Below are 27396 nucleotides of genomic sequence, written 5' to 3' on the forward strand. Positions count from 1 at the left end.
TACTGTAGAGATGATGTAGGGTTCCTTTTTCTAAGGAAAGACTTGATATACGCAGTACACATAAACAAAGTCCTCTAGAAGTCCAAACTATGAAGGAGTTCCCCTCAGAAATAACATTTGAGCTCTATGGCAGGACAACGATCTTCTTCTCCAGCCTCTGCTCAGGGAAGATGAACTTCCTCATTATGTCATCAAGCTCATCCAGAGCAAGCTGAGCATGGAGGACGGCAACATCATCCGGGTCGGAGTGAACTACCCACTTTAGAGCTCGGTACAGGTCCAACAGAACATCACTGAGAACCTGGAGAGGAGAGAGATGGAGATTATACTGTTACAACACTTTAGTCTGGTCTGAATATCAAATCAGAATCAGCTTTATTGCCAACTAAGTTTTCTCAACAGCTACTCAATGTATTTACTTTCAGTAATTATCAATCACTATGGTAGATTCTATCTAGTGGCGGAGTCCGCCATTCCTTCTCTGAAATCTTGATGATGATACAAATTTAGGCCCTCTAAAACCCTCAGTGGTGCCGCATCTAATCAGAAAAACTATATATCTTTAGTTTAGCAGTGGTTAGTCCTGTTAGCCCTGTTGCCTCACAGCAGGAAGGTTCCAGGTTCAAATCCTCTGGCCGGCAGGTTCGTGGTTTGAACCGGGGGTCTTTGTGTGTGGAGTTCCCGGGTTTTCTCAGGGTACTCTGGCTCTCTCTCACGGTCCAAAGACAAACAGGTTAGGTTCATTGGTAACTCTAAATTGCCCTTAGGTGTGAGTGTGAACATGAATGGTTGTCCGTCTGTGATTGATCCATGGTGTACCCCACCTCCAATGGGACTGGCTCCAGCCCCCCTGCGGCCCATAAGTACAAGTGGTGTAGACAATGGACAGACCTTCAGTCTCCATTTGATTCTCAGCCACCCAAACACCTGGCCAGCTCCTCTCCACTTTGGCCTAACCTTTGTGCTCCGGTCTGCCAGGGTCCGTCCCTCTCATCGGTTTACATGTCACTGTGTATCATTAGCCACGCACAGCTGGTGCTGCCCTTCTCCAGCTGTTCCAGTAATGACAGGACCGGAGCTGACCTGACCTGGGAGCAGAAGCTGGACAGCTGACTGTAGTCGTGGAAATGTCGCATCACGCGTGAGCCAGCAGCAAGCAGCTTACATTCAAGTGCGTTCCCACTGGGCAGCCACGGAATCAAGAACAAATGTATTTACCGTTTTCAGTGCCACTGGGAAGACTTTCCATAAAACGGAATCTAAAGATGAGGATGTATTCATTAGGTATTGACTGAGAGGATAAGGCTAATGTTAACTTAGCTTTTATCATGAGTAAACCAAACGACAATTTCTGTCCCTTTGATTGGCATCTGTCTACTGATCTAAAGGGACAGTGAAAGTAATCTGGATCTGTGGAAGCAGCTTTACTGTCTTTCATCTCTCAGGTTCTGTGGACCGTGGTCATGGTTCTCTGGCTTGATGATCGTCTGGATCGTCTGCCATCGCCACTTTATGTGTGTATGTTATTATGTGTTATATATTATTTTATTCATATGCATCTTCATGTTATTCACTATTACCATATTGCTCATTATTAGTCATATTCCTATCATCAGTAATATACAGTAGTTACTGTAATTCCTTCATCCTCACATGTCTTTCTCACATGATTAATAATGTATTGGAGGACGGGACAGGCGCGCTTTACCCTCCCTTCCACAGATCAGCTGATGATCAGAGAGGGTAAAGCACATCAAGTTCCTCTGCGTGCATCTAAATGATGATCAAAAAGACACAGCAGCGTCTCCACAGCATGTTATTCCACACAGATGTGTTGCACTAAATGTTTTACTTGCTGGGGTTTAGGAAAACCTATTGATATTATTTTGATTCATCTGATGTATTAATCATTTAGCTCGTATCCAAAAACAAGGATTTCACCTGATAATACAATTTGATATTTTATTTCATTAGTATCATTAATTTTTGTAGGTTTCTTCATAATGTTATTATTACAGTACAACACCCATATTGCATTTGTTGGGTGCATTTGCTGAAAATGTCTTCTAACACTATGAATACATAAGAGTTAGAGTCAGTGTCATCATGTACCCTCAAACCTACAATCAATTAATTTAGAAATCCCGTCACTGATCCTGCTTCACTACTTCCTTACACTACTTAGGAGGCCAAAGAACCGAGGCGTTATCAGCCTGGGCCCTCTGGCAGATGATCTAAACACATTCCTTTGTAGATCAGCTGTTTAATACATTCCTTACGGGGTTTTCAAAGTAGAACACTGTGGTGACTTGTAGGTGGCAACAAAGTCAGGAATGACCTGTGTCATTAATATTCATCCTGTGGAGGCCAGGAGAATCTGAATAGAATTTAATAGTACTCCTATGATGTGGTAAATATAATATGATATGTGGTAAATCAACATGTAGAGCAAGAGATCACTCCCAGAGCCGTGCTGCTAACATGGCCAGAAATAAAGCAGGTGGCTCTCAACTGTTCCTTTAGTGCCAGCAAATAATGAACAGCGCCAACATTTAGAGACTCTAAAACACTCACAGGCAATTTAGAGTCACCAATTAATCTAACCTGGATGTCTCTGGACTGTGGGAGGAAGTCGGAGTACTCAGAGAAAACCCACATAAGCACAGGGAGAACATGCAAACTCCACACAGGAAGACCCCAGGTTCAAACGTGGATTCAAACCTGGAACCTTCTTGCTGTGAGGCAACAGTGCTAACCACCACAGCACCACCATGCTGCCCAACCAACTCACTCATATGAAAGATTGCAATCAAATGCTTCTGTTGTCTCTTGATCAAAACATACCGTTTCTCTGATTAGGGATAAAACTGCTTTGAAATATTGCTAACATTTCATCATATAGCCTTCCATCCCTGGAATCTTGGAGACCATTTGAACTTATGATACATCCTGTTGGATCAGCTATGAAACTTTCAGAAACACCAGTTATCTCCTGTTGTTAGACAGAGGAGGATGTGGGTACTTTGAAAATCTTGATCCTGTTTTATCTGTAGGTCAAAGGGAAAATGACCGGCTCCGTCGATGTTAAGTTCAGGTCATTAAGTCTTTGTGAAACACTTTAATATTTTGGTGTACAACAGATAGAGTGCATGGTTTTCATCATTCAGTTGTGAGGGTGTGAGTGTGTGTGTACCTGGGTAGTTTTGTCACAGAGCCCTCGGAGGAGCAGGGTGATAACATGGACAGCAGCTCTCCTCACTTCAGCCTCCTTTTCTGTCTTTATCAGGGCAGTTAGGCAGGAGCTCAGCTACACACACACAGACACACACAGACACACACAGACACACACAGACAGTGGTATAAGCATGAGGATGTATGCAAAAAGCTAAAATGCGGTTAATTAGTGATCCTTTCTAGATAGCAAATACAGCACAATCTAGAGCTGTAATTTACATGACACGTTTCACTCCGCTGCCTGCACTGCTGAGGTCAATACCAGAGAAAAAAGGAATCGATTGAGGTATTGGTCAGACATCGAAATGAAACATGGGCCCTCCATCTCTCACACACAACCACACAGTCAGGGTGAAAATGTAAAACTGGGCAGGTTCATGAATAAGCATCCCTGTTCCTCCAGCTGACAGTGTAGCTTATTCATGCAAGCAGGGTACAGTACACACACACACACAACACACACAACACACACAACACACACAACACACACAACACACACAACACACACACACACAACACACACAACACACACAACACACACACACACACACACACACACACACACACACACACACACACACACACACACACACACACACACACACACACACACACACACACACACACACACACACACACACACACACACACACACACACACACACACACACACACACACACACACAAAACCTCTGACCACTGCAGCTTAAGACACACACGTTAGTGTGGGCTCAGTTTCTGTCAAATCAGACCTTGATCAAAACGAGTGGGCATGTATTTGTGTTTAGGCAGCCCACACACATGCACACAGACCAACCCGCACACATGTGCACTCAGTTTGATTAGATGAAATGTCAACGGTCCATGTTAGGAAAATCATTCCTTGTATCAACAACACAGCTGTAGTTTGGTCTGATTTGCTCACTGCTCACTTAAAAGCGGCACATCATTACCTGCTACTCTGTGACTCCTGACCTCACTCTTACTTCTTTGATAATGAGAAGGATTGGATGGAACGTGGTCGACATGGTCACTTCTCTTTGTTAAAAGTCTGACGTGTCCTCCACGTAGGAAAGACAATTTCTCTGATGTCTATGTGTGATTAGGCCCTGGCACTGCATGTGTACGATGAAGTAACAGAGGACCAAGAATAAACCCCAGGGGAATTCACGAAAGTATGGAGGGCGAGAGAAGGAGGCATTTCGGAGCAAAACAGAGAAGGTCCTGTTTGACACATAAAAGATGAACCAATGAAGAGTGACTGGTGCCAGGTGGTCAGACTGCCGATTACATTGTAGTGACACTGTGGTCTGCTGCATCAAAGGCCAGGTTGAGGTCAAGGAGAATTAAAATGTAGTACAGGCCTGCATTGGTGACAAAGAACATGACCTGAAAGAGGCACTCGCCACTTCCCATGAAAAAGTTAGGATCTATAAAAACAATGATGCAGATGGTGAGGTGGTAAATTGAAGCCAGATTGTACAAATTTAATTTGAGGCATTTAATTTCACTTGTATCACACTTTACTTCTAGATCAATTTTCTCTTAAACATTCAAACCTGCAGTGTTAGTTGTGCTATTGTGCTAGCGAGCCATAATATTCATAAGCGTCTTGCAAATGTAAAAGATATAAACAAACTCAAATCAAATTCTGCTCAGTATTTTCACCAGTGCTGTCTCACCACCCCCCCTTCCCGGAGTGCAGATGAGAAGGCCGGACTGGTTGCTACTGACAGAGGTGGTCAGTTGTGCAGCACACCGCAGCTATTGAAATGCTCAGAAGATGCCAGGATGTGGCAGGGTTCAGGAAAGTCTAGCGTGCTGTTCCTGAATTACGGATGAAGTCTGTGTCCCTGAGTACTTTCACCTGAGCTCAAACTAGGCTACCTGGTAGAATTATCAGCACCTGTTGTAGAAATCCAAGATAACGTCAAAGAGTACTAAAGTACGGAGCATCAACAGTTCATTGTAATAATGGGCATCCATCACCAAATAACATTTGAGTTTTCTGGCCACCACACACTCTGTGAGCCTTTACTATTCACCTCACCCGGCACACCGTCATCGCTCTTACCTCCACCTCACCCACAAGCACCATTACTTTGTACTGACCATTCATGGTTGACTGTAGGCATGTAGAAGGGCAGATCCTTGAGCGTACATTAACAGGTGCACGGTGACTTATAAAGGGAACATTGCCTGTTGGCATGATTGCTCGCAGTTTTGTAAAAACTGATTTTTTCTTCTTTTTTTGGCACACACACAGAACAGTCTCAGTGATACAGTACTGTGCACAAGTTTTAGGCAGGTGTGAAGAAATGCTGTAAAGTAAGAATGCATTCAAATACAGAAAATCTAAATGTTTATTTTGTTAGCGCAGTACTGTATGTAGAGAGTGAAAACTAGATTGAAATTGAATTTTTATTTATAAATGAAATCAATTGTGTGGTAACCTCTCTTTCTTTCAGAGATCAAAGCCCAATTAACAATGAGTAAAATCCACTGAATCCACTGGATCCACTGAAATAGGGTTTTAAGAAACCAAGTGGGAATGCAGTATGAATGACAACTGGATTCATCTGAAAGGGCAACAGTGCCTTCCAGGGTTGACCTGTATGTACCTTGTATCACCTTTGTGACGGCATGAATGTTTCACATATTGAACAAGATCTAAGAGTTTGATAAAAGCACACGGAAGAGAAGAGGAAGAGAGACAGCAAACAGGAAAAACTACTACTAAATCCACCAAGAAAAAATAACTCATAATGACTCATAATGAGTTCTGAAAGTTTGAACTAACTGTAGTTTAAGCTAGTTAATCACCACACATAACCATATGATCTAGTCAAACATGGAAATGTGTAAGCTAGTTAATTGCTGCATATATCTTTGACCTACATGATGTTCTAAAAATGTGTGTACAGCTTTCTTCACACAACCTGCTACACATTTCTCAGCATCTGGCCTGTTCCAGTACTGAAACTGCATTCAAGTCCCGTATAAAAGCCAACTCCACTTAAGCCCCATTTATACTCATCATTTCTAGTGTTTTGTATCCCAATAAAATCCAGATGAGATTTAAGATACTTTCAGTTCCACTTTGTGACATGCATGTGTCTCTGTTGGCCAGATAACTAATCTGATGTCTGGCTCCATGAAAATCAGGGTTGGCCCAGAGACTGGTAGTAACGCACCTAATAAAAACATCAGAACAAGAATATCCTCTGCACTTTAGTAGTTTTGCTACAACAATAACAGTTTAGCTAGCATTACCTAACAACTATCTCCACATAACCTGAAACAACAACAAACACACGAACGCTCTAACTCACACTGCTCCCTCACCTCCCTCGACTTTCATCGATGATCACATAAATACTAGAGCAGCTCTGGTGCCTTGTATTTAACCATGTGTGTGGAAATGATGTCGCTTCAATTAGACAGAGAGCAACAGCTAATTTCATTCATTTTAATGCAACTTTAGCTGCCACAGTGAGCTGCTGTTCTCCAGACTGCTTACTGATGTAGTTACACTATGTGAAGAGTAAAGATTACACATGCATATCCACTGATTCATCTCTGGAGGAATTGGTTTTCACTACATTTACACTTGACTTTTTTAAGATCAGATGGCAGACAAATGAAACCACTATGCATAAGTGGAAAAGTAAAATATGAAACTTTTTGAAAGGCCATGAGAATTTCCTCTGCCAGGTCACATAAGTACTTCTAGTACATAGTTAATATTGCTTTAATGGCAGCTTTTACAAGCATACAATACCATAGCTGAAACATGTCTGTTGTCATTGTATTTCTATACTAGCTACGATGTCAAATACTTTCACTCATGCTCTGGTCCCACCCAGTGTTACATCTAAAGCTCATGCTTCTTTCAGAAATATGGATCAGAGGGAATCCAAACACTGAGTATCTTTGGTGTTTCCATTTATGCAGCTTAAAGCATTGCATTGCAGTTGTGGTGATTTGCTCTGTAAAATTGACTGGGCTTTCATGAGCGCTATTTTGTGTGTTTTCTGTGTGTATGAAAGAACAGTCTCCTCCAAATTAGATCCCTCCTGTATGAATGATGTGTGAATGGGTGAATGAGGATGTGATGGAAAAGTGCTTTGAGTAGTTGAAATAACTAGAAAGGTGCTATACAAATACAGACCATTTACCATTATCATTTATTTTGTATACTACTAGATCGTTGGCTGCCCCCCCCCTCGCTGGAGGAGCTGTGTTTTGTATTGTTTGATTGTGTTTTACTTTCACATTTTGGAGAGCAACACTAATCTTGTTGCATTGTGTACAATGTAATGATAATAAAGGCGCTTTGACCTCTACTATTGACCCAGCTGCCTTTTACTTTGTACCGCTGCACAGAACCAGCTCTCCCAGGTGAATCACTCAGCTTTCATATCAGCATGGGCCCTCTCACCTCTTGAGCAAGTGGTCCTAGGGCATAATCCAGTCTCTGACAGAGCTCCCCGAGGTTGGACAGACTGCTGGCCCGGACGCTTTGGTCTGGGTCCCTGGTTCCTTGCAGGAAGACGCCCACCAGAGGACGGCCAAAGTGGGGTGCTAGTTCCCCTAAAAGAGGAATAAAGGGGAGGAGGACCCGATTTAGCTTCCATGTTGTACATTTAAGATGCATTCTCAGCAACAACATACAAATACCTAATTATTTTTCAGGTTAAACAAAGATGATGTCAGCTCCCAGCCCCCCCAGCTGAGAGCGCCCGTCATCTCCTATGGAAAACACATTCTAATAAAGCTTCTGTCATGTTACATAAGACACAAATGCAAGAACAAGCAGTTAAAATCAAATACATTTGTTGTGTGGCCGGTCTTAACAGCAAAAAGCATAGGGTCTATTCAAACTTCAAGGGAATTCTGAAGCAAAATGTGATCCAACAATAAACAAACAATTTAAAATCCACCATCTACTGCATGGATTACCAGGGATTGATAATGAATCCTACAGACTATGATTAACCCTCGACTTTTCCTCTAGCACTACCAGCAGATTGACATTGTTGCTTTTTATGAAACATCTTGATAACTATTGACTGGACTGCAATGAAATTTGGTACTGCATGGATGAACAGACGTTACTAACCCTACCAAGCTTCCATATTTGTTCTGACATTGAAATGTTCCCTTCTACAAAACAAACTGCCAGTGTTTTCATGCGCTGACTCAATCATATCCTAACACTTCTTACCTCGTTGTGCTAGAAGTCTTAAATCCAAGAGGAAATACACAGTTCACATCAGTTTAGTAACACACCAAACTATTCAGAGCCAAAAAAAACAAGAGGGACAAGGTGACCTCTGTAGAGGGGGAGGGGAGTTCTAGAACAGTAACAGTTTTGGGAGAAAGAGATTTCTGACAGCAGCAAGGATACCAGACAAATAGCTCTGAATTGTATCCAGCCATTTAAACCCATCCTGACACAAAATGAACACTGTTGTTTCCAGTCTAGTCATACTCGGTTTAACCAGCTGTGTGTGGGCGACACCGTCACATAGGCAGACATACAAAGAACAGAGGCAGTTGCTGACTGCAGCTGCTCCTGCCAAGCAGCAGAGAGGAAAGCCAGAGGCCTCCATGGAGAGGAGACAACCAGCTGACAGCATAGTAGTAGTTGAAATCTGCTTGACCCTAATGAGAGTGTAGTCTAGGGCCCCCTACGCTACAATGCACACACCCCCAAACCAGATCCATTTGGTTTGTCCTAGATTACCCTAGAATCATGAAATTCACACCCAGAACACACAGAGCCAGACACTCAAGACACAAACATGGAATAGCATTACATGCATGTATTAATCCACTAAAACACTCATGGAATAACTGATGCAACACTTCCACACATGCTTCCACATTTGCTGAGCTGTGTTTAGTCTATACATCCCCATCTTATGTATGTAAATAACCTGTATGTCTTGGGAACATCATTTGGCACAGAGTTCTTCTCTTTTAGCACATTTTCTGCCCATCAGTGCATGATATGGGAGTTCACAGGAGTGTACGAGTGCAATAAGCCAGCAACTGGGAGCAAACCAAAGCAGAGCCAAGCTTTAATTTATTCAACATTTACTCAACCAGGCCAGTCAATTAAGAAAACCTTATTTACAAATGGCAGCCTGGCAAAAGGCAGATCTTGGCAACTCAGGGGGGTTCAAGACAAGCACAGACACTCTCTGGATTACTGTGCAACAAACTGAAGGTCTATCCAATCTCTCAGCAAGAATATAAACCCCCTGATTGTCTCAGGGAAGTGGTACGATGGCAATCTGGCAAATAAACCCCAGAGCAGAAAAAGAAGGTTTTTTTTTTTGTTTTTTTTTTTAAATCAGGGAAAGGTTTTGATACACAGGGTCCCCTTCTGAACATAGATCTGCATGGAAAACAAGCCTGCACTGTGGCATTTGTGGTGTGGTGCTTTCTGATAGCTTTCCACCTCAGATATGTGTGCAGTGTTTTTATTTATATACTTTCTTATATTTTTATATTTCTTATTTAAGGAAAATGCTGTTGGAGAACAGATGCAACGAAATCTCGTTCATACGTGCACTGTGTGTATGTCGTGAATGATAATAAAGTTTTTGAACTGAACTGAACAGATAGAACATAATGTATATAAATATGGAAACAAGCAGACATAAAAAAGCATGTATTAGAAGAATAGAAGAATCATGATGATTATCATCATTATTATTAATGTCATCATCATCATAAAACACTTTATATAGCACCCAACATAAGGTTAACAAGTGCTTTACTGGAAAAAACTAAATCAATTTAAAAGACAAGAATCATAAAACAATGGGGGTTAAAATAAAGTTAAAAATGTATAAAAAGCAAACAAGCAAAAGCTCCATACTTAAACAGAGATGAAAGATGCACCTGAATAACTTTTCTCACCACCATCCCAAAAACAACAAGTGTCTCGAGATAAATGTAAACCATCCCAAGATCCAAATCGTTGTTTCTTTACTTAGCTGAAGGTTTGATAGATTAGAATAGCAGTGTTCAATGAACAACTCAAACAAGAACAATTGAAATAACTCAAGTCAACTAAAACTTAAAAGTGGTTTCTCCACATTCAACATAATCTGCCACTTTTAATGACTACTGCAGTCTCAAATTATTCAACCCCTTGAATAGAATCCCTCATCAGAGCACTCATTTTGCAAATCAGGTGTTGTCTCCAGCACACCTGATGCAACTAATCAAGGTGTGCTTGAGATAGAACACATCAAATACCTGGACTGACTGGGGGGGGGTTTGTTCACAGTGACATTTGGCTGCATGTTAGAAATACGGGCAAGTCAAGAGAATTGTCCAAAAAGTTAAGAGAGGAGATCATTGCTTTGCTCAAACAAGAAAAAGGATACAAAAAGACAGCAGTGAATGTCGCTGAAGATACTGTTGGAAGCACAGTTCGCAGTTGAAAGCTAAAGGAACACTGGCTGCACTACCTGGACGTGGCAGAAAGAGGAAGCTATCAACAGCTGCCACCAGATTTCTGAGGAGGCAGGAGGCCAAAAACCTTTGAGTGACTACAAACGATCTGCAGTAAGACTTGGTGGCAGCAGGCACTGAGGTTTCAGTTTCTACAGTAAGGTGCATACTAAACACTGAAGGCCTCCATACACCACTACTGACCCAAAAGCACAAGACATGTTGGCTACAGTACGATTGAAACCATATAAATAAGCCACAGACGTTTTGGGATTCTGTTCTGTGGAACGATGAAACAAAACTGGAACTTGTCATGTCTGTGGCTCAGCGGTATGTCTGGAGGAGGAAAAGAATGAGGCATACACTGAAAAGAACAGCCTGTCTGCAGTGAAGCATGGCGGGGGCTCAGTGCCTCAGCGGTACTGGAAACCTGCAGTGTTTAGAGGGCAAGACGGATTCAATCAAGTATCAGGAAATCCAGGAGAAAATGTCAGGCTGTCTGAGGTATGCTTGGGAGGTCCAATGACACCCAAGCTTCAGCTTCCTCAGAGTCTAAATCTGTATTTGTAAAGCGCACTTTGACAACTCAAAGTGCTTCTACATTAAAACATCATTCATTCAGGAAGAATCTAAGTTGGAGGAGACTGTTCTTTCACACACTGAAGCTGCTTCAGGAGCAAGTTGGGGTTCAGTGTCTTGCCCAAGGACACTTCGACATGCTCATGGATCGAACCACCAACCTTCCGATTGAGGGACAACCCAGTCTACCTCTGAGCCACAGCCGCACACCAACCCCACAGTCCACCAAGGCTTTGCTTCAGAGAAAGTCCTGGAAGATACTAGAGTGTCCGTCACAGTCGCCTGATTTGACTTCCATAGAAAATCTCTGGTGGGATTTGAAGAAGGCAGTTGCAGCACACAAACCCAAGAACATCAGAGAGCTGGAGGCTGTTGTCCATGAGGAATGGGCTCAGATCCCTCAGGAACGCTGTCAGAACCTGGTGTCTGGATATGCATCACATTTGCAGCAGGTCATAAAAGCAAAAGGGTGCTCTACTAAGTACTAAAGATGCTTGTCAAGAAGGGGTTGAACAATCTTGAGACAGCAGTAGTCATTGAAAATTTGTAAATTTTGCCAATACACCTAAAATGCAATGAAGTACTTCAGTCCCTTTATTTACTGTAAACTTGTGGCGTTGTCACATTAACCTACAGTTCACTGTTCAACACTTCATCTTTCTCTGAACAAAAGCTCTTAGTTGTGATGTGTGTTTAGCCCTGTTAGATGGCTCTGTTATCTCTGATAGCTCCACTAGCACATCACACATCATATATGCCATTATAATGACAGCATGAGAAGATGCACTCCACTGTAGTCAGTGCTCAGTTCAGTTTATCATTTGCTAAGAGACAGAGATGCATACAAAAAACATTTTTATTATTCAAGTAGAACATTTTACACTCTCACCACATGAACTGATACCTTCTTAGGGGTTAGGAAATGGTTATATTTGTACAAACAGCGTATGATGCTCACCCATAGCCCTGCTCGCTCTCATCAGGACTTCTCCCACTTTGAGGCGGGTTTCCAGGGAGTGCTCCTTGTTGGATGTAGGGAGGGACGGACCATATTGGAAGTCTTTTAGGAGCCTTTCCAGAATCCTCTCAGCGTAGGAATCAGCCAATATAGCCAGGCCTACACACAGTTTAGGCTTAGTCAGTTTCAAGAGTTACTGGCAACTGTTAAGCTAGGCAGTTAATATTACTAGTGGATTAAACATTAAACAGACTATTTCTAAAGATAAGATCTCATGAAAAGGTATCACAACATCACATTTGGCCAAGCTGTACCATGATATTACCTTGAATGGCCGACAGGTAGACGAATGAGTCTTCGTGCTCCAGGTTTTCTAAGAAGAGCTAGAGAGGGCAGACCACCACCATGAGCAATCACCACATAGACACGTGTAGAATTATACAAGCTCCTTATTGAGAACGTTCTGCTATAAAAACATCAAAAACATTACCAATGTGGGTCTTGCCAGTAGAACCAAAGAGGACTGACAAACAAAGCAACCACAGAGAATAATCCAGACATTATCCCCAGATACTACGAGAGGCCCTTGACAGTTGTAGTTTTACTGGGTGAGGAGAAAATGGGGTAGTGAAAAAAGCTGAATAGAATGGACCAGCCCAGAGTGTAAAGTAAGGAGGGAGAGGAATGGATAGCACGTATGAAAGGTGGGGAACAAAACCTAACCATGACACAAAAGGGAGCAACATCAATAAAAAGGGTTTCTGCTGTAACGTCGGGGTGTTGAAGTATATCTAAAGTGCACACAGTGGGGGCCTTCTGATTACAGAGAATACAAAATGACTTGTACCCTTTCATGTCCATACCACCTTAACAAGCCCCTAGAGTACAGCATTGTCCCCTCTGGCTCCCCTGGGGAGGAGGTGCAACCGCCTCATTTATTATACATGTTTGCTCAGAATGTCCCACAAGGCACCAATGATACCACTACCTCCACGTTCTCAATGCACACATGCTGTGCATGCAACAATAGCACACAATGGCAACGTAGGTCCTGTTTCAACCAAGCAACCAATGTCAAAATATCTTGACCCAGCTCCTTTTGGACCGTGAAATCCCTAATATTTCAAAAATATGAAGTCCACACGCAGTCACACACACACACACACACACAGAGTAAGAGTTGAGAGCAAGAACAGTCATGGATTTAAAAAAATGAGGGATTGCATTGGTGTAATAATGAAATATAATGCATGGGTTGGGGCTAGTTTGAAGGTTGAAGACACTAAAATCTTGCCCAGCTGTTCTCCAATACTGTGAGAAAGCATTTAACTTCTCTGAAAACCACAGCCACAAAACCACAACCACTGTAAACGTGCTCTTATGATCAGCTTTTTCAGTCTCATTATTAAAAGGTGCACCTTTAAGGAAATTACCCTAATGTCAGTATAGTGTTATTTAAAATTAGAAGCCATCAAATCAATTATTACATGTGTTTTCATAATTAATGTTTATATATTTACTAAGCAACAAGCTTGGCTGGCTACATTCAACAAGACATACAAGCAATGGCTAAACATGTTTCTTCTCTAATTCATTTCATATTCTACATTTTAAAAAGGGTCATACTTTGCATCACTGTGGACGTACACAATCTTGGTATTGTTTTAATATACTTTTAACTTACATGATGAAGGGGGAAAGATCAGAATGTCATATTTTGGAAAACTCATGACCTTTATTTAATATTTTTTTCCTATATTTTAAAGGCCATAGGTTCTCAAACAAATAATGATGAAACTTGTATTTTCTGAGCATAACAACTGACTAAATCCTAAAAACAAAAAAGAATGAAAACATTTAAGTATACAACCAAGCAACCCACCATGAGGACTTTCTCCTGGGCCTGGACAGCCTCTGGGCTTCCCTGGTGCACCAACTGGGTCAGGACCCTCAGGGCAAACGCTCTGTTTGGCACGTCCGGGTCACACGCCTCTAGCAGCCAATCAGAAATGGGCTTGGTAAGGGGGCAACTGTCACTGGTACCAGAGGTCCTCCCTCCACCTTTTGGACTAATTCCTGCAGCAGACCCTACAGAGGATGCCGGATGTCTGATTTGGGTGTTGCTCGGTGAATTGCTGTCCAAGGTAGATGAAGGAGGACTGCTCTGTAAGTTGTTTGCTTCAGTGTGCATCTTTTGCTTTTCTCTACAAGACACAGAGTTATTCTTTCCTGTTGTTTCAGGGTTTCTGGAGGGCTGAGCAGTAGCTGTGAAGTGTTCAGGCTGGTAGGCACCGTGAGTGGCAATGACAGCTCTGAGGTTGGATGCCAGCTCCTGGATGACCACATCAGAGTGCATCTGAGACAGCGTCTCCAGTGGTGGGAGGAGCCTCGACATAGAAGCGTAGTCTGCTGCACTAAGCTGCAATATCAAAAAGGAGAGAGGGTGATTTGGAGAGAGCAGAATGTGCTTAACACCCTCTCTGATACATTTCCTGGTGGAACCCCTGAAGCGTATATGTTTGACTCTTAAGATGCTTTCAGACAGCCAGTAGTTACCACAGCGCCTGCCACCTGGGATATAAGTGTTCTGTGTTTTGAATGGGTTGCAGCAGAGAACAATTCCACCACAGCTACTAGCTTTACTGGATGCTACTCGAATTTCTTTGTACAGTGAAACTTGTTTTTATCTGTGCATATGAATGGATTGGATTTTCCACAGCGACACTCCCAGAGAGGCCAACCCAGGTCTCAGTAAGAAGTAAGAATATTGTGATCAACGGTATCAAATGCAGCACTTAAGTGTAATAGAACTAGGACAGAGACCTTGTTGGCATCAGTGTTGAGCGGTCTCAGTGCTGTGATTTGCCCTGAACCCTGACAGAAACTTTTCATTTCTCTTCAGGAAGTTGGTAATTGGTTAAGAACAACCTTTTCTAGTACCTTACTTAAAAAAAGATTTGATGTAGGCCTATAGTTATTCAAGACATCAGTATCAAGGTTTGTTTTTTCCCCCCAACAAGGGTTTTATAGCAGCAATTTAAAAAGGACCCTGGAAAACATCTAGTTTCAAGAGACGTGTTAATGATCTTTCTGATGGGCTAAAACAGTGTCAAGGCAACACATAAAAGACCAACTTCCATTCAAAAGTTTATATAGTTCTTGATCAGAAATAGATATAGAAATAGAATTTCCACATATTTGCAATATTTTTGCTAGATTGATTGATGTTAACAGCAACTATGGCAACTGCTGCTCTTATTGAGGTAATTTAGTTGTTAATGAATTCTGCAATTTCCGTAAATAACAGCACAGAGGACTGGGCCTATGTTGCAAAATGTGAAGAAAAGTACTTCAAAGCTTAGAAAGTCATTGACAAATGGCTGAATCCATTCATAGCACTTTTTGTATATAGCTACTAGTCCAACACCACGGTCATTGGGTCTCAGCAGGCTGAAAGTGTCATACTCTGGAGGCCTAGTTCATCAAGCTGGCTGTAATCATTTGATTAAAAAAAAATCATTTAGGATAAAAATGTTGTTGGTGAGTGATGTATGTTGCCAGGACTGCAGAGGGGCTGTTGTTAAATGAATTGTTTTGTATTCTGTAAATGATGTTCTGTGGGTAATACCTATGACAGAATGTTCCCTCTTTAGATTCTACACACAGGATTCTCCCATTCAGGCCAGCTGTGAAACCTACAGTTGTACAAGCCCTGCCTCTGACTTCGGAGCCCAGTTTGCCTGTCTGGTTGTTTGGGTTGGTTGCCACCCACAAGATAACAAGTGGCGCTCTGTTGTCAGGGTTACCAATGCTGCAAATGACAGCTGTGCTGTTGGAGAAGTGTGTGGACGGTGCCCCAGGGATTCCATACAACATGATCTGAAGTAACAGTTTCTTGTTTAGACAACAGGAAAAAATAGTCTACTTTCTCATATCCTTGGTATGTGTATAATGACCTCATCTGGGCATGCAGTAATCTTGGCACGCCGAGCAGAGGTTGAAAGAGTTGCATTGTGCTGCGACTGTCTATGTTTTCAATAAAAATTGCTGCGGAAGATAAAGGTTTCCAGTAAGCTTTTCCTCAGTCAGAGCAAACCAAATAATGACACAACAATGACTTCTATTGCTGCATCAACATGATTATGTCAAGTGAGGTGGGGGGAAATGACTTTATCTAGGGTATATGTCTTATCTGGTAGAGAGCTAGAAGTTTGGGCAGGCCTGGCACCATTAGTCAAAATAGCCTGTACATGACACAGTGGCAGGATAGACCGCTCATGATCTTCTGTATCTGTACTGAACACACTACCTTAGGGGGCACTGTAATGAAGTAGACTGTAGTTTGCCCTCCCTTTTCCTGAGAAGCGGCGGGCTTGGTACTGACAATGTGAGGAGTCTTTGCATGAGAGTGGGGCCAGTTAAATGTTCCAGGATAAAAGATGAGAGCCATTATGCTTAAAGAACTCAGGTTAGTTGAAGAATTAAAGAGCAACTTGCATGTTAATTCATACAGGACATTTTATATCTAACCATGTCTGAAAATGCCAATTTTAAATAGTAATGCAGGATTTAATGTTTTATGTTATGTGTCGTGTTAAGACATAAGGGCGGGAGTTGAGAGGAGAGAGTGGCTGTCAGTATCAGTGGGTTTTTATGGCATTTTACTATACATCATCATGGTTAAGTATTATGCAGGTTGCACAAATTCTAACCTGTCAGCACATGGAGTCCACAGTTTTCCCAGCAGGAAAAGAAAAGCTGCTTGCTTTGGTGCCTGAGTGTGTTTTGTGCAGGATTATCTTCCCGGCGATGAGATGGAGTTTTAAGACTGAAACCCGCTGCCGTTCCTGCCACTCTGCACACAGCAGCTTCACGGGAAGCAGCGACTTGTGCTGCAGCTGCAGGCGGTGGTCACAGTTCAGTTTGATGAAAACATGCTCTGTGCACCCCAAGTCTGGTTTTCTAACTTTTGCTAACTTCCAAATTCGTCAGCAGAATGATTTCACTAATGAGATGCACCTTGTGACACGAAGTAATTGTAGTCAGTCAGCGATGTCTCTCCCCCTCCCACTTTAAAGGGTTATATCAGGCATTATGAGACACGATACAAGCGGATAGTAGCGCCTTACTTTCTGTTATGTAGTAAGTAAGTATCAACACTCCCGGCTGGTATTAGACAACCAATGCTTTACCAATGTAGTAATGTGAACACAGAGTTAGCTGTAGCCCACAGATATATACGTGTAGTGTTATCGATCTATAAGCTGATGCTGATCACTCAGCCAGGCACCTGTCCCGTTCTCCACTGGTTCTCCTCCCACCACAACTCCATTCCTCTTCTCTGACTGTTCTTCTTTCTAACCCTAGTCTCATCCTGATCCCTTGGACGTCCAACAGGTTTCTACGGCTGTGGTCTGTCATAGTTGTACAAATAAACATTTATAACCTCCTCAGTATCAAGCTTAGCTTCAGATCCATTGATCTTTGTTGTCTGAATCTACCGCTCTCCCAAATGTTACGTCACTTCTGGTTTGGCTTTTTCAGATGTGGAAGTCAAATTCTCTCAAAAGTCACTGTAGGGAATATATTTTTATGAAAATCTAGGTCCTAGATCTTTTCCCTACACATTGATTGGATGAAGTCTCTAACCTGCAAGTTGCACTTTAAGTAAAATCCTCCACAAAGGGGATGTCCCTGCTGCTACAGTATTCTTTCAGCCAGATGTGTAGCTGGTGAACACAGCTACATCTCATGTCTCCAAAACAGGGGTGTGGTTGCAGATTAGAAATTGCACACCGTTTTCCACATTCTAGCAAATAAGGACTTTAGCCATGACAGCACAACTGTTGTTTGGTGAGGGTGAATTCTAATACATACATAAATGTATTATAACGTATTATATTGTATTCTATAATGTAAGTAAACATCAGAATACAGTACATAATCATTAGGTAGATGTGGTTTTATGAGCAACATGTTGTGAGTACCTGTGGTCCAGACAGCAGAATGGCCACTAAGCCCATCCCCATGCTCAGCGCCTGGCTCTCTACTGGATTCCCAAGACTTGGACCAGTGGCCATATCCAGACCCACACAGGTCCTCTGAAGCAGGGAAACCATGTAGTCCACTATCTGGAGAAAGGACAAACAGAGCCATGGACACATTATACACACAAAGAGATTCAGGGGCTCAAAAATGGTAAATATAGATGCTAAACCTCAAAGTGGAATTAGAAAAGGAAGAGTGGGAAGAATGGAATGGAGATGGAAATTTTGAAAGAACACGAATTCCTTATAAAGACATCCAAAGGGAAGACATCTAAAAAGAAAACATTATCCAGTGAAATAAGACCCATTTATCAGAGACCTTTCTTAATCTGAGGGAATGTTTGTTGGCTCTACAATAGCAGCCAGCCAGCAACCCACCCTTTCCTCCAGAACCCTTCCAGAAATGAAGCAAAAAGGCTATTTTTGTATCACAGCATGACTCAACATGGCCTGCTTTCATTACAAGAACTCCCACAGGAGCACAGGCTGATTTTAAAATATGCTAGAGAAGGACAGACACAATCCCAGGAAGATGAGGCAACATATTAGAGAGGGTGGGATATGACGTTTCAGGGAAGTCACACTTCCTCTAAGAGCACTTTCAACATAAAAGCCCAACAAAGTGCAGTTTGCCCTGCATCATCTGCCTCATTTAAAGTAATCCCTAAAAAACTACTCAAAATGGATTTAGGACACGTGCTGCTGAAACAAGGCCAGGTGCAATATACTGCAAGCAAAGTCTTCTGCAGTATATTTTTAGGGTTATGCCACCAGTGTGGGCTTGTGTGGGCAACTTAGCATTTCTGCTTCTTATGCGGGGTGCACATCGCTCCACTCACCTGTGTGGTTTTTCTCAGCAACACAGTATGCTGCAGAGACTCAACCATCACAGCCAACACCTGGAGCAAAGCCAGTCTCTGGCCTTGACTCGCAGCTCGGCTCAGCCGCTGCTGCTCCGCCTCCAGGAGTGTCATAGCTGACACGTCCACTTCCTGTTCATCTTTCTGCTCTTCATCTTCTGCAACTGCCCAGCTGGTCAACTCCTGCAGGAGAAGCAAATGATGAAACATTGACTGAAACAGTGACATTTCCACCAGGAGGAAAGTAGAACAAAGTTCTCTGCCAGAGTCTCAGCAAAGCTAAGCACAATGGCAGTATTTATTGCCCTGGACTGAATGTAGTTGTGTTTTACAGGGGTTAATAAGTGTGTACTCCTTACCTGCAGCAGGTCCAGGAAGAAGTCTCCAGGGAGGTCAGACTCTTTGAGCTCAGCCAGCAGCTGCATTAGACACTCCAGCTCCCACTGCTCATCTGACAGCTTCTCATACAGAGCATCGTCCTCACCACTGGGACACAAGAACAGAGAAGTGAGGGAAGCCACTCAGAAAACCATCTCGGAGAAAAAAGGAACGAAAGGTAGAATGAGGGAAATAAAAGAGTGACTCTTTTACTGCTACTGACGAGCCAACGACCCCTCTGACAATGATCAGTGGTGAGAACATGTTAGTCACCTGCAGCTCTCTCTGGAGCAGAGTCTGGCTCCTCCGTCACTGCCCGGAGTGAAGTGGAAGTCTGCTGCCACCTTATTCTTCTGTCCTTGCAGGCCTGAAAGCTGCCTTAGTGCCGACAGGGCCGCAAACGTCTCAGTGTGGCTCAGATACCACAGCAAAATCTCCTGACAGGGGGCGCTGTGGAGTAGAGCACGCACACACACAGCTCATTGTCAGTGTCCCCTTCGCTACAATCCATGGAAGGTTTACATTTTCCAAACTAGATATTTTAAAAATGATTTCCTGCCAGGCAGCCTTCTGTGCCAGTTGCAGTTTTAAGTAAGCACTAAAAACCACTTGCCAAATACAGGTAATCATTTATGTTCTTATTTATTCATTTTTGACTCTGATGTTGTATTATCATCAGAAAATGCAGTTTCAATCTAAGAGTGTTTTGAAATCTCTCCGACATGGAGAGCCTGCTTGAAGGATAAGGCTGGCTGTGACTGGACATTTTTAGTATCGCCAAGCATTAACCAATATTTGACTTCCCTACCCTGTCCATGGCACTGTAGCTTATTGGTTTGTATTCAAGACATAAATCTTAATAGTTATTTCTTATTCCATTGTAATTCACAGCGAATGTGAACCAAACAGAAGAAAACAGTGCATTTGTTGGAGACACATTTCAGTGGCAGATTATGCACCTTTGTGCTATCGTGAGCATTTCTGGAAGCAGGACGGGGCATGTTGATCGAGTCAGTTATAAAGGAATATGATGTCCAATTCAACAATAAGGCACATTGGTGTGTTTATAATAATAATAAGACAGGCTTTGGATTGACACACAATACTTTGTATTGTATTTTCTTTTCAAAACAGTCCCAAAGCAGCACACTTTCAATATTCAGGTTTTCTTCCTCTTAATTCACAGTTGGAGTCTGAGTGAATCACCAAAAATCAATCCGAACTGCATTTCCAGAAATGAATATTAGTAGATATAACCAAGTCCAACTGAAATCAGATTTTTGCAGTCAAAACTAATGTAATGGTATTGAAGAGTGGGGGCCACACCAGCATCTAACTGGGCCAAAGTGACATTAGCAGGTAAGTGCACATGCTGAGCAGCTCGTTAGCCATCTAGCCTACGAACTGACATTAGCATTGCACATATTAGCAGCTGCAACTTGTTGTTTCTGACAAGTTAATATCTGCACAAGGCAGATAATATATATATATATAAATTGCTCTTCCATTAGCAGTGATTGGCGATCATATTAGAGTTTAGGACAGCAGTCGGTAACTTCAAAATATCTTATTGTATCTATTGTTTATCCTGAAAAAAATAAATTAATACATTTAAAATTTGTGTCAATCATTGTTATTTTAACAAGCTGACATTCAGCCAAATTGTGGGCATCTATCCACCTAGTTTATTCATACAGTATGTTTGATCTGTGCTATATATATACTGCATAATTGTAACAGTAAACTCAGCCACACTACATCAGCCGGCTGAACAGCACTTACATCTGTGTTGTGCTCTCTCAAATCTTGTGTCGTGAGAATATTTCCATACAGGACAACACGTCTGTTCATGTTTGTAAGTCAGATAAGAAGGAGACTTTAGCAGGAAGCTAATGTGGTTATTAAGTCTGTGGCTCTTGTGTTGTGTGACTGTCTGTACTGTCTATGATAGAATGTTCAGTATTCTGTCTAATGAAGGCTAAACTAGGGGGCACTATCATGAAACCAAGAACTACATTTACATTTCTCCCTTTTTTTTTATATCAAAAGGGAGTTTAATTGGACTTATATTGTCACACTGTACTGAAATTAATTAACTACATTTATTACAAATTAGTGATTGAAAGTTGGAAAATCAACCTAGAGAGCACAATTGTCAAACTGTCAAAATAACTTTAAATGTTAACGGGTACACTGGTACAAACTTTACTTTGTGGAAGTTAGGTTGTTTCAGCATTGTGCATGAAAATCCCAGCGAATAACAGAGAGAAACATACCGTAGATTACACACGTTCTGCTTGGTGAAACAGAAGAGTGTGAAGATAACAGGAAGAACTTGTTGTAGAGCTTTGAGAAGAGGCGCTGACGTACTGTTTCCAACCACCCATATCTGACAACACAAGAGACAAGAGCCATTGACACCTGTAACACTGTGAGAGACATCATAAGGACGAGAGACAGTCTGAGAATACAGAGTTAGCTGGGAACAACTGTGTTACTGCAAATCTTCAACCAAAACAAGAAGGATTAACACAACCATTATTATTCAGTTTTTGTTGCTCTGTTGTTATTGCTAACACCTGTAAAAGACCCTCAAGGCTTGACAATAATTAAATACTGTTGTGTAATCTCTTCTAACAGAATCCTATTTTGGAATTATGAAGGTTTGAGCTCTGATCATTACGATGATTCCAGGTGCATTATTGTAGTGTCACCTTGTACACGTCCTCCACACAACACGTCAGCTCCCACTCCTCCACTGCAATTTGGGAATGAACTTCGTCTGGAAAACACACATATGCACCACAGTGTTCAGCCCTTTTGGTATTTGACTTCTCATCAATCTGCTGCTTCTGTGACAAGGTGATGATAGAACATTCAGGCAAACACAACATGCACATCATGCCAGGTCGTCACTGCAAATGAGAACCGGTTCTCAACTGACCTACCTGGTTAAATATGGGTTAAATAAATAAATAAAAAATCTTGAGTATATATAATATACTGTATGTAACATGTATGCTCAGCCTTTCAAGTAGGAATATGGCATATGTTTTCTGCAGACTGACTCAACTTTCCTTAATTATCTAGTGTCTCATACACTTTATTTCTGTAAAGGAATTTAAACAAAATTGTAACATGTGAAGAAACAGCATGGAGTTTGGGTGACTCACTTGAGTAAAAAGGACTGTTGCCATGACGAAATATTTCACTGTACATTTAAAGTATATTAAAGATTTCATCAAACTGATCTGTGTGAACCATGGAAAATGTTACAACATTTTGCAACTGTGCACTCTGGAACCACTTTAACATCCAGTACATATGGATAAGATGGCCGTGTTACTGACTCGTAGCAGTGGTGCAGCGATGGAGAGGTGCGAGCAGAGGAGTGAGCAGGCACTGCTGGGCAAAGCTGGGCTTCTCCTTCACCATAGTGAGCACAGCTCTAGTGGCCACACACTGAAACTGTCGGGCTGTCAGTTTGTCTTTGAAGTGTAGGAGATCCAGGATCTAGACAACAACAGAAGCAAACATATGCACACAGAGAAACACGTTTTTAGATTTGGTACACATACTGCTGAGTTCTGGGATGACAGCAACATTACGTACTGAGTTTAGCGTGTATTCCACTGTGTATGTGTGTGTGAGTGTGTGTGTGTTTTAAGCTGACCTGAGGACAGACTTGTCTGTAGTAGCTGTCTGCTGAGGAAGACTGCTGAGGGCAGGTCACCAGGATCCTGGCCACACTGTCACATTTCCTCCAGTCTGACTCATCGCCTAGAGGACAGAGACAGGTTCTATTTACACATCAAATGAAAGTTTTATTCTATGAAAAGATTCAAACGTAATATAAAACAAATTAAGCAAATGATATAATCGAGGCAAACAGCGTGATGGAGACATAAAGGAGGGAAATTTATGAAATGGTGATGTTTCTGTGCATGCAGTATGTAGATTACATTTGAGTGAATATTCGAGTCTCTCCTTGTTTCAGTCACACTGTGCTCCTCACAGTCCTTCCTCTATAACCTCCCTTCTTACTCACCTGTTCCTCCACCCAGGATGGCTCTGACTACAGCCTGGACACCATTAAGCTGTATGAGGCGCTCAGAAAGCAGCTGACCACACAGACGCCTCAGCCAGGCCGGAGCTGCCCTGCTGCTGGATCCGCTGGAACTTCTCATTGGACCACACTGGAAGGAGAGAGAGAACATATCAGACAAGGCCTCACAGTGACCCTTATAAACAACTAGATTGGGAAATCCAAATGAAAACAAAACTATGAGACCACCATTAATAAACCAACGTGTTTTTTAAATAGTTAACTTGAGAACAGAGAATTATCATCCAATGTTGAGCAGCCTGCAACTGTATTGTTCTGGTTCAGTCTCACCACTTTCATTACTCTTGTTGTTTCCTGCTGCAGCAGGCAGCTCTTTTCAGCAAAGAAGCTCTGATAAACGTATGCACTACCTGTCCCGTACCAAATGGAAGACAAGCAAAGTTAGCAACTAGCTGGTGAACACAGTGGAGCACTTAGCAGCTAAAGAGCCAGAGAGCTAAAATGAGAGACAACAGACAATATCAGATGGCCAGAAACCAAGTGAAAGCAAATAGCGCTCCGTTTGTGCTGGATATGTTAACTGTTTGCCAACATGCTCAGCGTATGAACTTTATTAGGAAATAATAGGCTTGTTAGAGATGAGCTAGGCCTGTGCAGAGTCACCGCACAATGCATGCCACTTAGACTTGTATTCAACTTGATCCCAACGTGCTCAACGCCGTGAGATCAAGGCGGATGCAGTTTTTAGAGCCAGGCATCGCATTAGCTCTCCACTGAATGCATAACCCAGGGCATGATAGGAAACACCTGGATGTCACATGATCAAAGAGCTGGCTCGTAGCTATGACCACAAATAGGTAGAAAAATCCTAATGTCCTGTGTAATTGAAATATTTAATGCTAGTGCCTTAAGATACATTTTTTGTGTAGGCTGACATTCAATAAAACATGACCTCCTTCTCTCCTCAATTATAACAGCAGCATTCTTAAACAAATGAAAAGTCCAACTGACAAACTCAGACCAACGTGAAAATTTGATTTATTGCTGTGTTAAATCTACTAGGATAATATTTCTGTGACTTCCTGTAAATTCTTTGAAGGATGCTGGAAACTGCCGCCGCCTGATCTCGTCTACTTTGCAGGCGTAGCGTGGTTCATCTCGACCAAACCTAATGTTAGTGCTGTGCTTAGAGCTTGTTGCCCCCAAGTGGCCAAAGAAAATACATCAATTTAGAAAACTTGGATGTCACGTTTCCTTTGATTTCACTTGACCAGATAGAACTAAAACATCTCTTTCCAAGGATCAAATGCTGTAAATCAGACTTCACATCTCCATGCTACAATTTCCTTTATCAATGTCACATGGAAAAATAAAGCTATTCCCTATTTTGTAGTTGGTATTTAAGTGAGTTCAGTTTAACTGAAATTGCCCCTTTTGTCTCCAGAGATCATCAATTTATTCTTTAAGGGATAAGATTTGGGACACTGACAACCTCTAACCAATATAATCATTTCAAATATTAATCAAAATGAAAAGCACACAATTGTCCCTGTCACACATTCATACCTGTTTGGGTCCACCTTGGAGGATCAGCAGCTCCTTGATGACCATTGGCTGGTAGACTTTTCCTACAAGGCTTTTGAGGGCCTCCTTGCAAGTGTGACGTTCCTCAACACTGATTCCCTGCATCAAAAAAGTTTGACATTAATGTAGAAAAAACCAAAGCCTTTTACTTCACTTTACCACAAGCATTAAAAACATACTCAACACTTACCTGCAGGGGTTTACTGTAAGTCATGTCCAGGCCTTTACACCAAGGCCTGGACCACACCAAGATTTCAAATGATTACCTCACCTGCGACCCAGTGGTGTACCGACTCCAGGGCCCCAGAGGAACCACAATGTGAAGAGCAGTGTGTGTCTTCAGCTGGGTGACACTAAGGACATCAGGGGGACCCATCTCAAGGGTGACTTTACCTCACTTCCCTGCAGGGGTTTCATTTAAATCATGTCCTGACCCTCAACTCTGCTTGAAACTCCAGGCTACATTGGCCACTAACAGCATGACACACATGACCAACTAAACTGTCTGCGGTACAGTTGTATTGTGGGTAAGGTAGGTGACAGCCTCTGATAAGGAATAAAAAAAGATCTTTCCAGATAAGTTACCTTCTGCTCCTCAGTGCCGCTTCTCTGTGGCTGGTAGCCAAGCTGGCACAGTGCTGCCATCACATCCCCTAGATGCCGAGTGAACAGCACTGTTGCGAGAGATGACAGCTCTGCCATCTGCAACAGGACATGTATGGTGATAAAAAGGCGGCGTCCCACCGCTGGGCCCGGCCTACCGCAGACAGTGTTCTCCACCACGGCTCCAAATGCTGACCTGCGACCCAGAGGTATACCAACTCCAGGGCCCAAGTAGGGACAGAGCCCCAGAGAAACCACAAACTGAAGAGCAGTCTCAAGTGTCTTCTGCTGGGTGACACTGAGGACATCAGGAGGTAAAGCTGGAGCCATCTCAGGGGTGAGTTTAGCTGCAGGAGGAGCAGGGGTCTGCCTGAAAAGTTCAAGTTCAGCAGAAAGGTGTCGTGCTAAGGTGAGGAGCAGCAGGAGACACTCCTGGACAAAGCCCCATGTGGCATCTACCGGATCACTGGAGAACCAGTCTGCCCCCGCCATCACCTCCCCTCGCAGCCTCCTCACCTCCTCAAAGCTGGTGCGGCTCTGAAGCTGCTCCAGCAGCAGGGCTCTGTTGGCACGCAGCACTTCCAAGAGAGCCTGCTGGTGTGAGGACGGGGCTCCATGCAGAGGTGACTCTACAGAGAACACAGAAAAACAGCGTGGGGGTTCTATGCAGGACTGTTGATTATGTCTAGCCGGTTTTACCAGTGATGCTGAGTTGTATCGCACTTCATGTCCAGTAAAACACTGTGCTCATCAAGCAGCATCAGGACAGACACACATGGACAGAGCTACCAGCAGTTAGAAACAGTATGGAACAGAAATGTGTTCAGTAAGTTAGCTCATAGACTCGAGCAGCTCCCTTCTATTGCCCATCAAATGCATTGTGCTGACTATATAAATATAAATATGTGCTGAAGCTCCAGATGTTCAGGGGACTGACGCAGACTAACGTTAAGCTGCTACTGTCCGATAAAGGAAGCAAGAGGTACCAGGAGAGATGTTTTCCTAAGTTCCTATCACAGTTCCTCTCATTAAAGGTCAGGTCAACGATGAGTTTTAGCAACTAAAATGAAGTGCTACAGACAACCATCCAAGCCATGCTGTACTCACTCGGTAGCGTTACCGGCAAACTATTCACTTACCGCCAACAGGCTTTGTGAGAACACTGACCGCGGAGAGAACAGCAGAAGTCACCTCACCGTCACATGGACGGCGGACTGTGTGCTCATGTACAGGTGTGGACATGATTTCATTAGCCCAACATGGTTTGTCATCGGTGTTTTCGGCAAGGATGGGTTTGTGTTCCTGAATACTCTTCAAAATGGCGCTCAAATAATACGTCATCAACCATCGTCCCGGTATCGTGGGATTGGCTGATGCGATAAGCACGTCATATGTCATAAGTGCTACTTTTATAGTGCTGTTGGAAACTGTTTAAATTACTGAAGAAGCCGAATTATTCAGATTCACTAAAGAATTAGCCTTCATGTGCTAACACATTAACTAAAAGCTTAGTAGTGATCTGCAGAGGCAGATGTGTGATGTTTGAGAAAAATGGATTCATATGTGGACCCAACAGTAGCAGAAACACAATGAAGGCATACTAATTTGATGTAT

The 27396-nt window shown here is 42.5% G+C and overlaps 1 protein-coding gene across 1 annotated transcript; it reads right to left on the reverse strand.

The window, feature by feature from the left end:
• tango6 (transport and golgi organization 6 homolog (Drosophila)) lies at nucleotides 1-27046 on the reverse strand. Its single transcript, XM_070830811.1, has 18 exons — nucleotides 26922-27046; nucleotides 25765-26411; nucleotides 25162-25278; nucleotides 23578-23725; nucleotides 23203-23309; nucleotides 22880-23042; nucleotides 22244-22311; nucleotides 21806-21918; nucleotides 19803-19979; nucleotides 19511-19637; nucleotides 19131-19334; nucleotides 18232-18375; nucleotides 14127-14663; nucleotides 12570-12627; nucleotides 12245-12403; nucleotides 7676-7827; nucleotides 3194-3307; nucleotides 1-301 (listed from the first exon to the last, which is right to left on the reverse strand). The coding sequence occupies exons 1-18, from the start codon at nucleotides 27022-27024 to the stop codon at nucleotides 125-127; spliced, it is 3315 nt and encodes a 1104-aa protein (XP_070686912.1). The 5' UTR covers nucleotides 27025-27046; the 3' UTR covers nucleotides 1-124.
• Nucleotides 27047-27396: the final 350 nt, after the last annotated feature.

The sequence above is a fragment of the Pempheris klunzingeri genome, chromosome 5, assembly GCF_042242105.1.
Source record: "Pempheris klunzingeri isolate RE-2024b chromosome 5, fPemKlu1.hap1, whole genome shotgun sequence".
Taxonomy (NCBI): domain Eukaryota; kingdom Metazoa; phylum Chordata; class Actinopteri; order Acropomatiformes; family Pempheridae; genus Pempheris; species Pempheris klunzingeri.

Bases quoted from the DNA above. Each gene is read 5' to 3' on its own strand.
- tango6 (XM_070830811.1), bottom strand. From the start codon at position 27,024: ATGTCCACACCTGTACATGAGCACACAGTCCGCCGTCCATGTGACGGT. The intron at 26,412-26,921 runs GTAAGTGAATAG...TGTTCTCTGTAG, and splicing joins TCTCACAAAGCCTGTTGGCG to AGTCACCTCTGCATGGAGCC. The intron at 19,335-19,510 runs GTAAGGAGTACA...CTTCTCCTGCAG, and splicing joins TCTTCCTGGACCTGCTGCAG to GAGTTGACCAGCTGGGCAGT.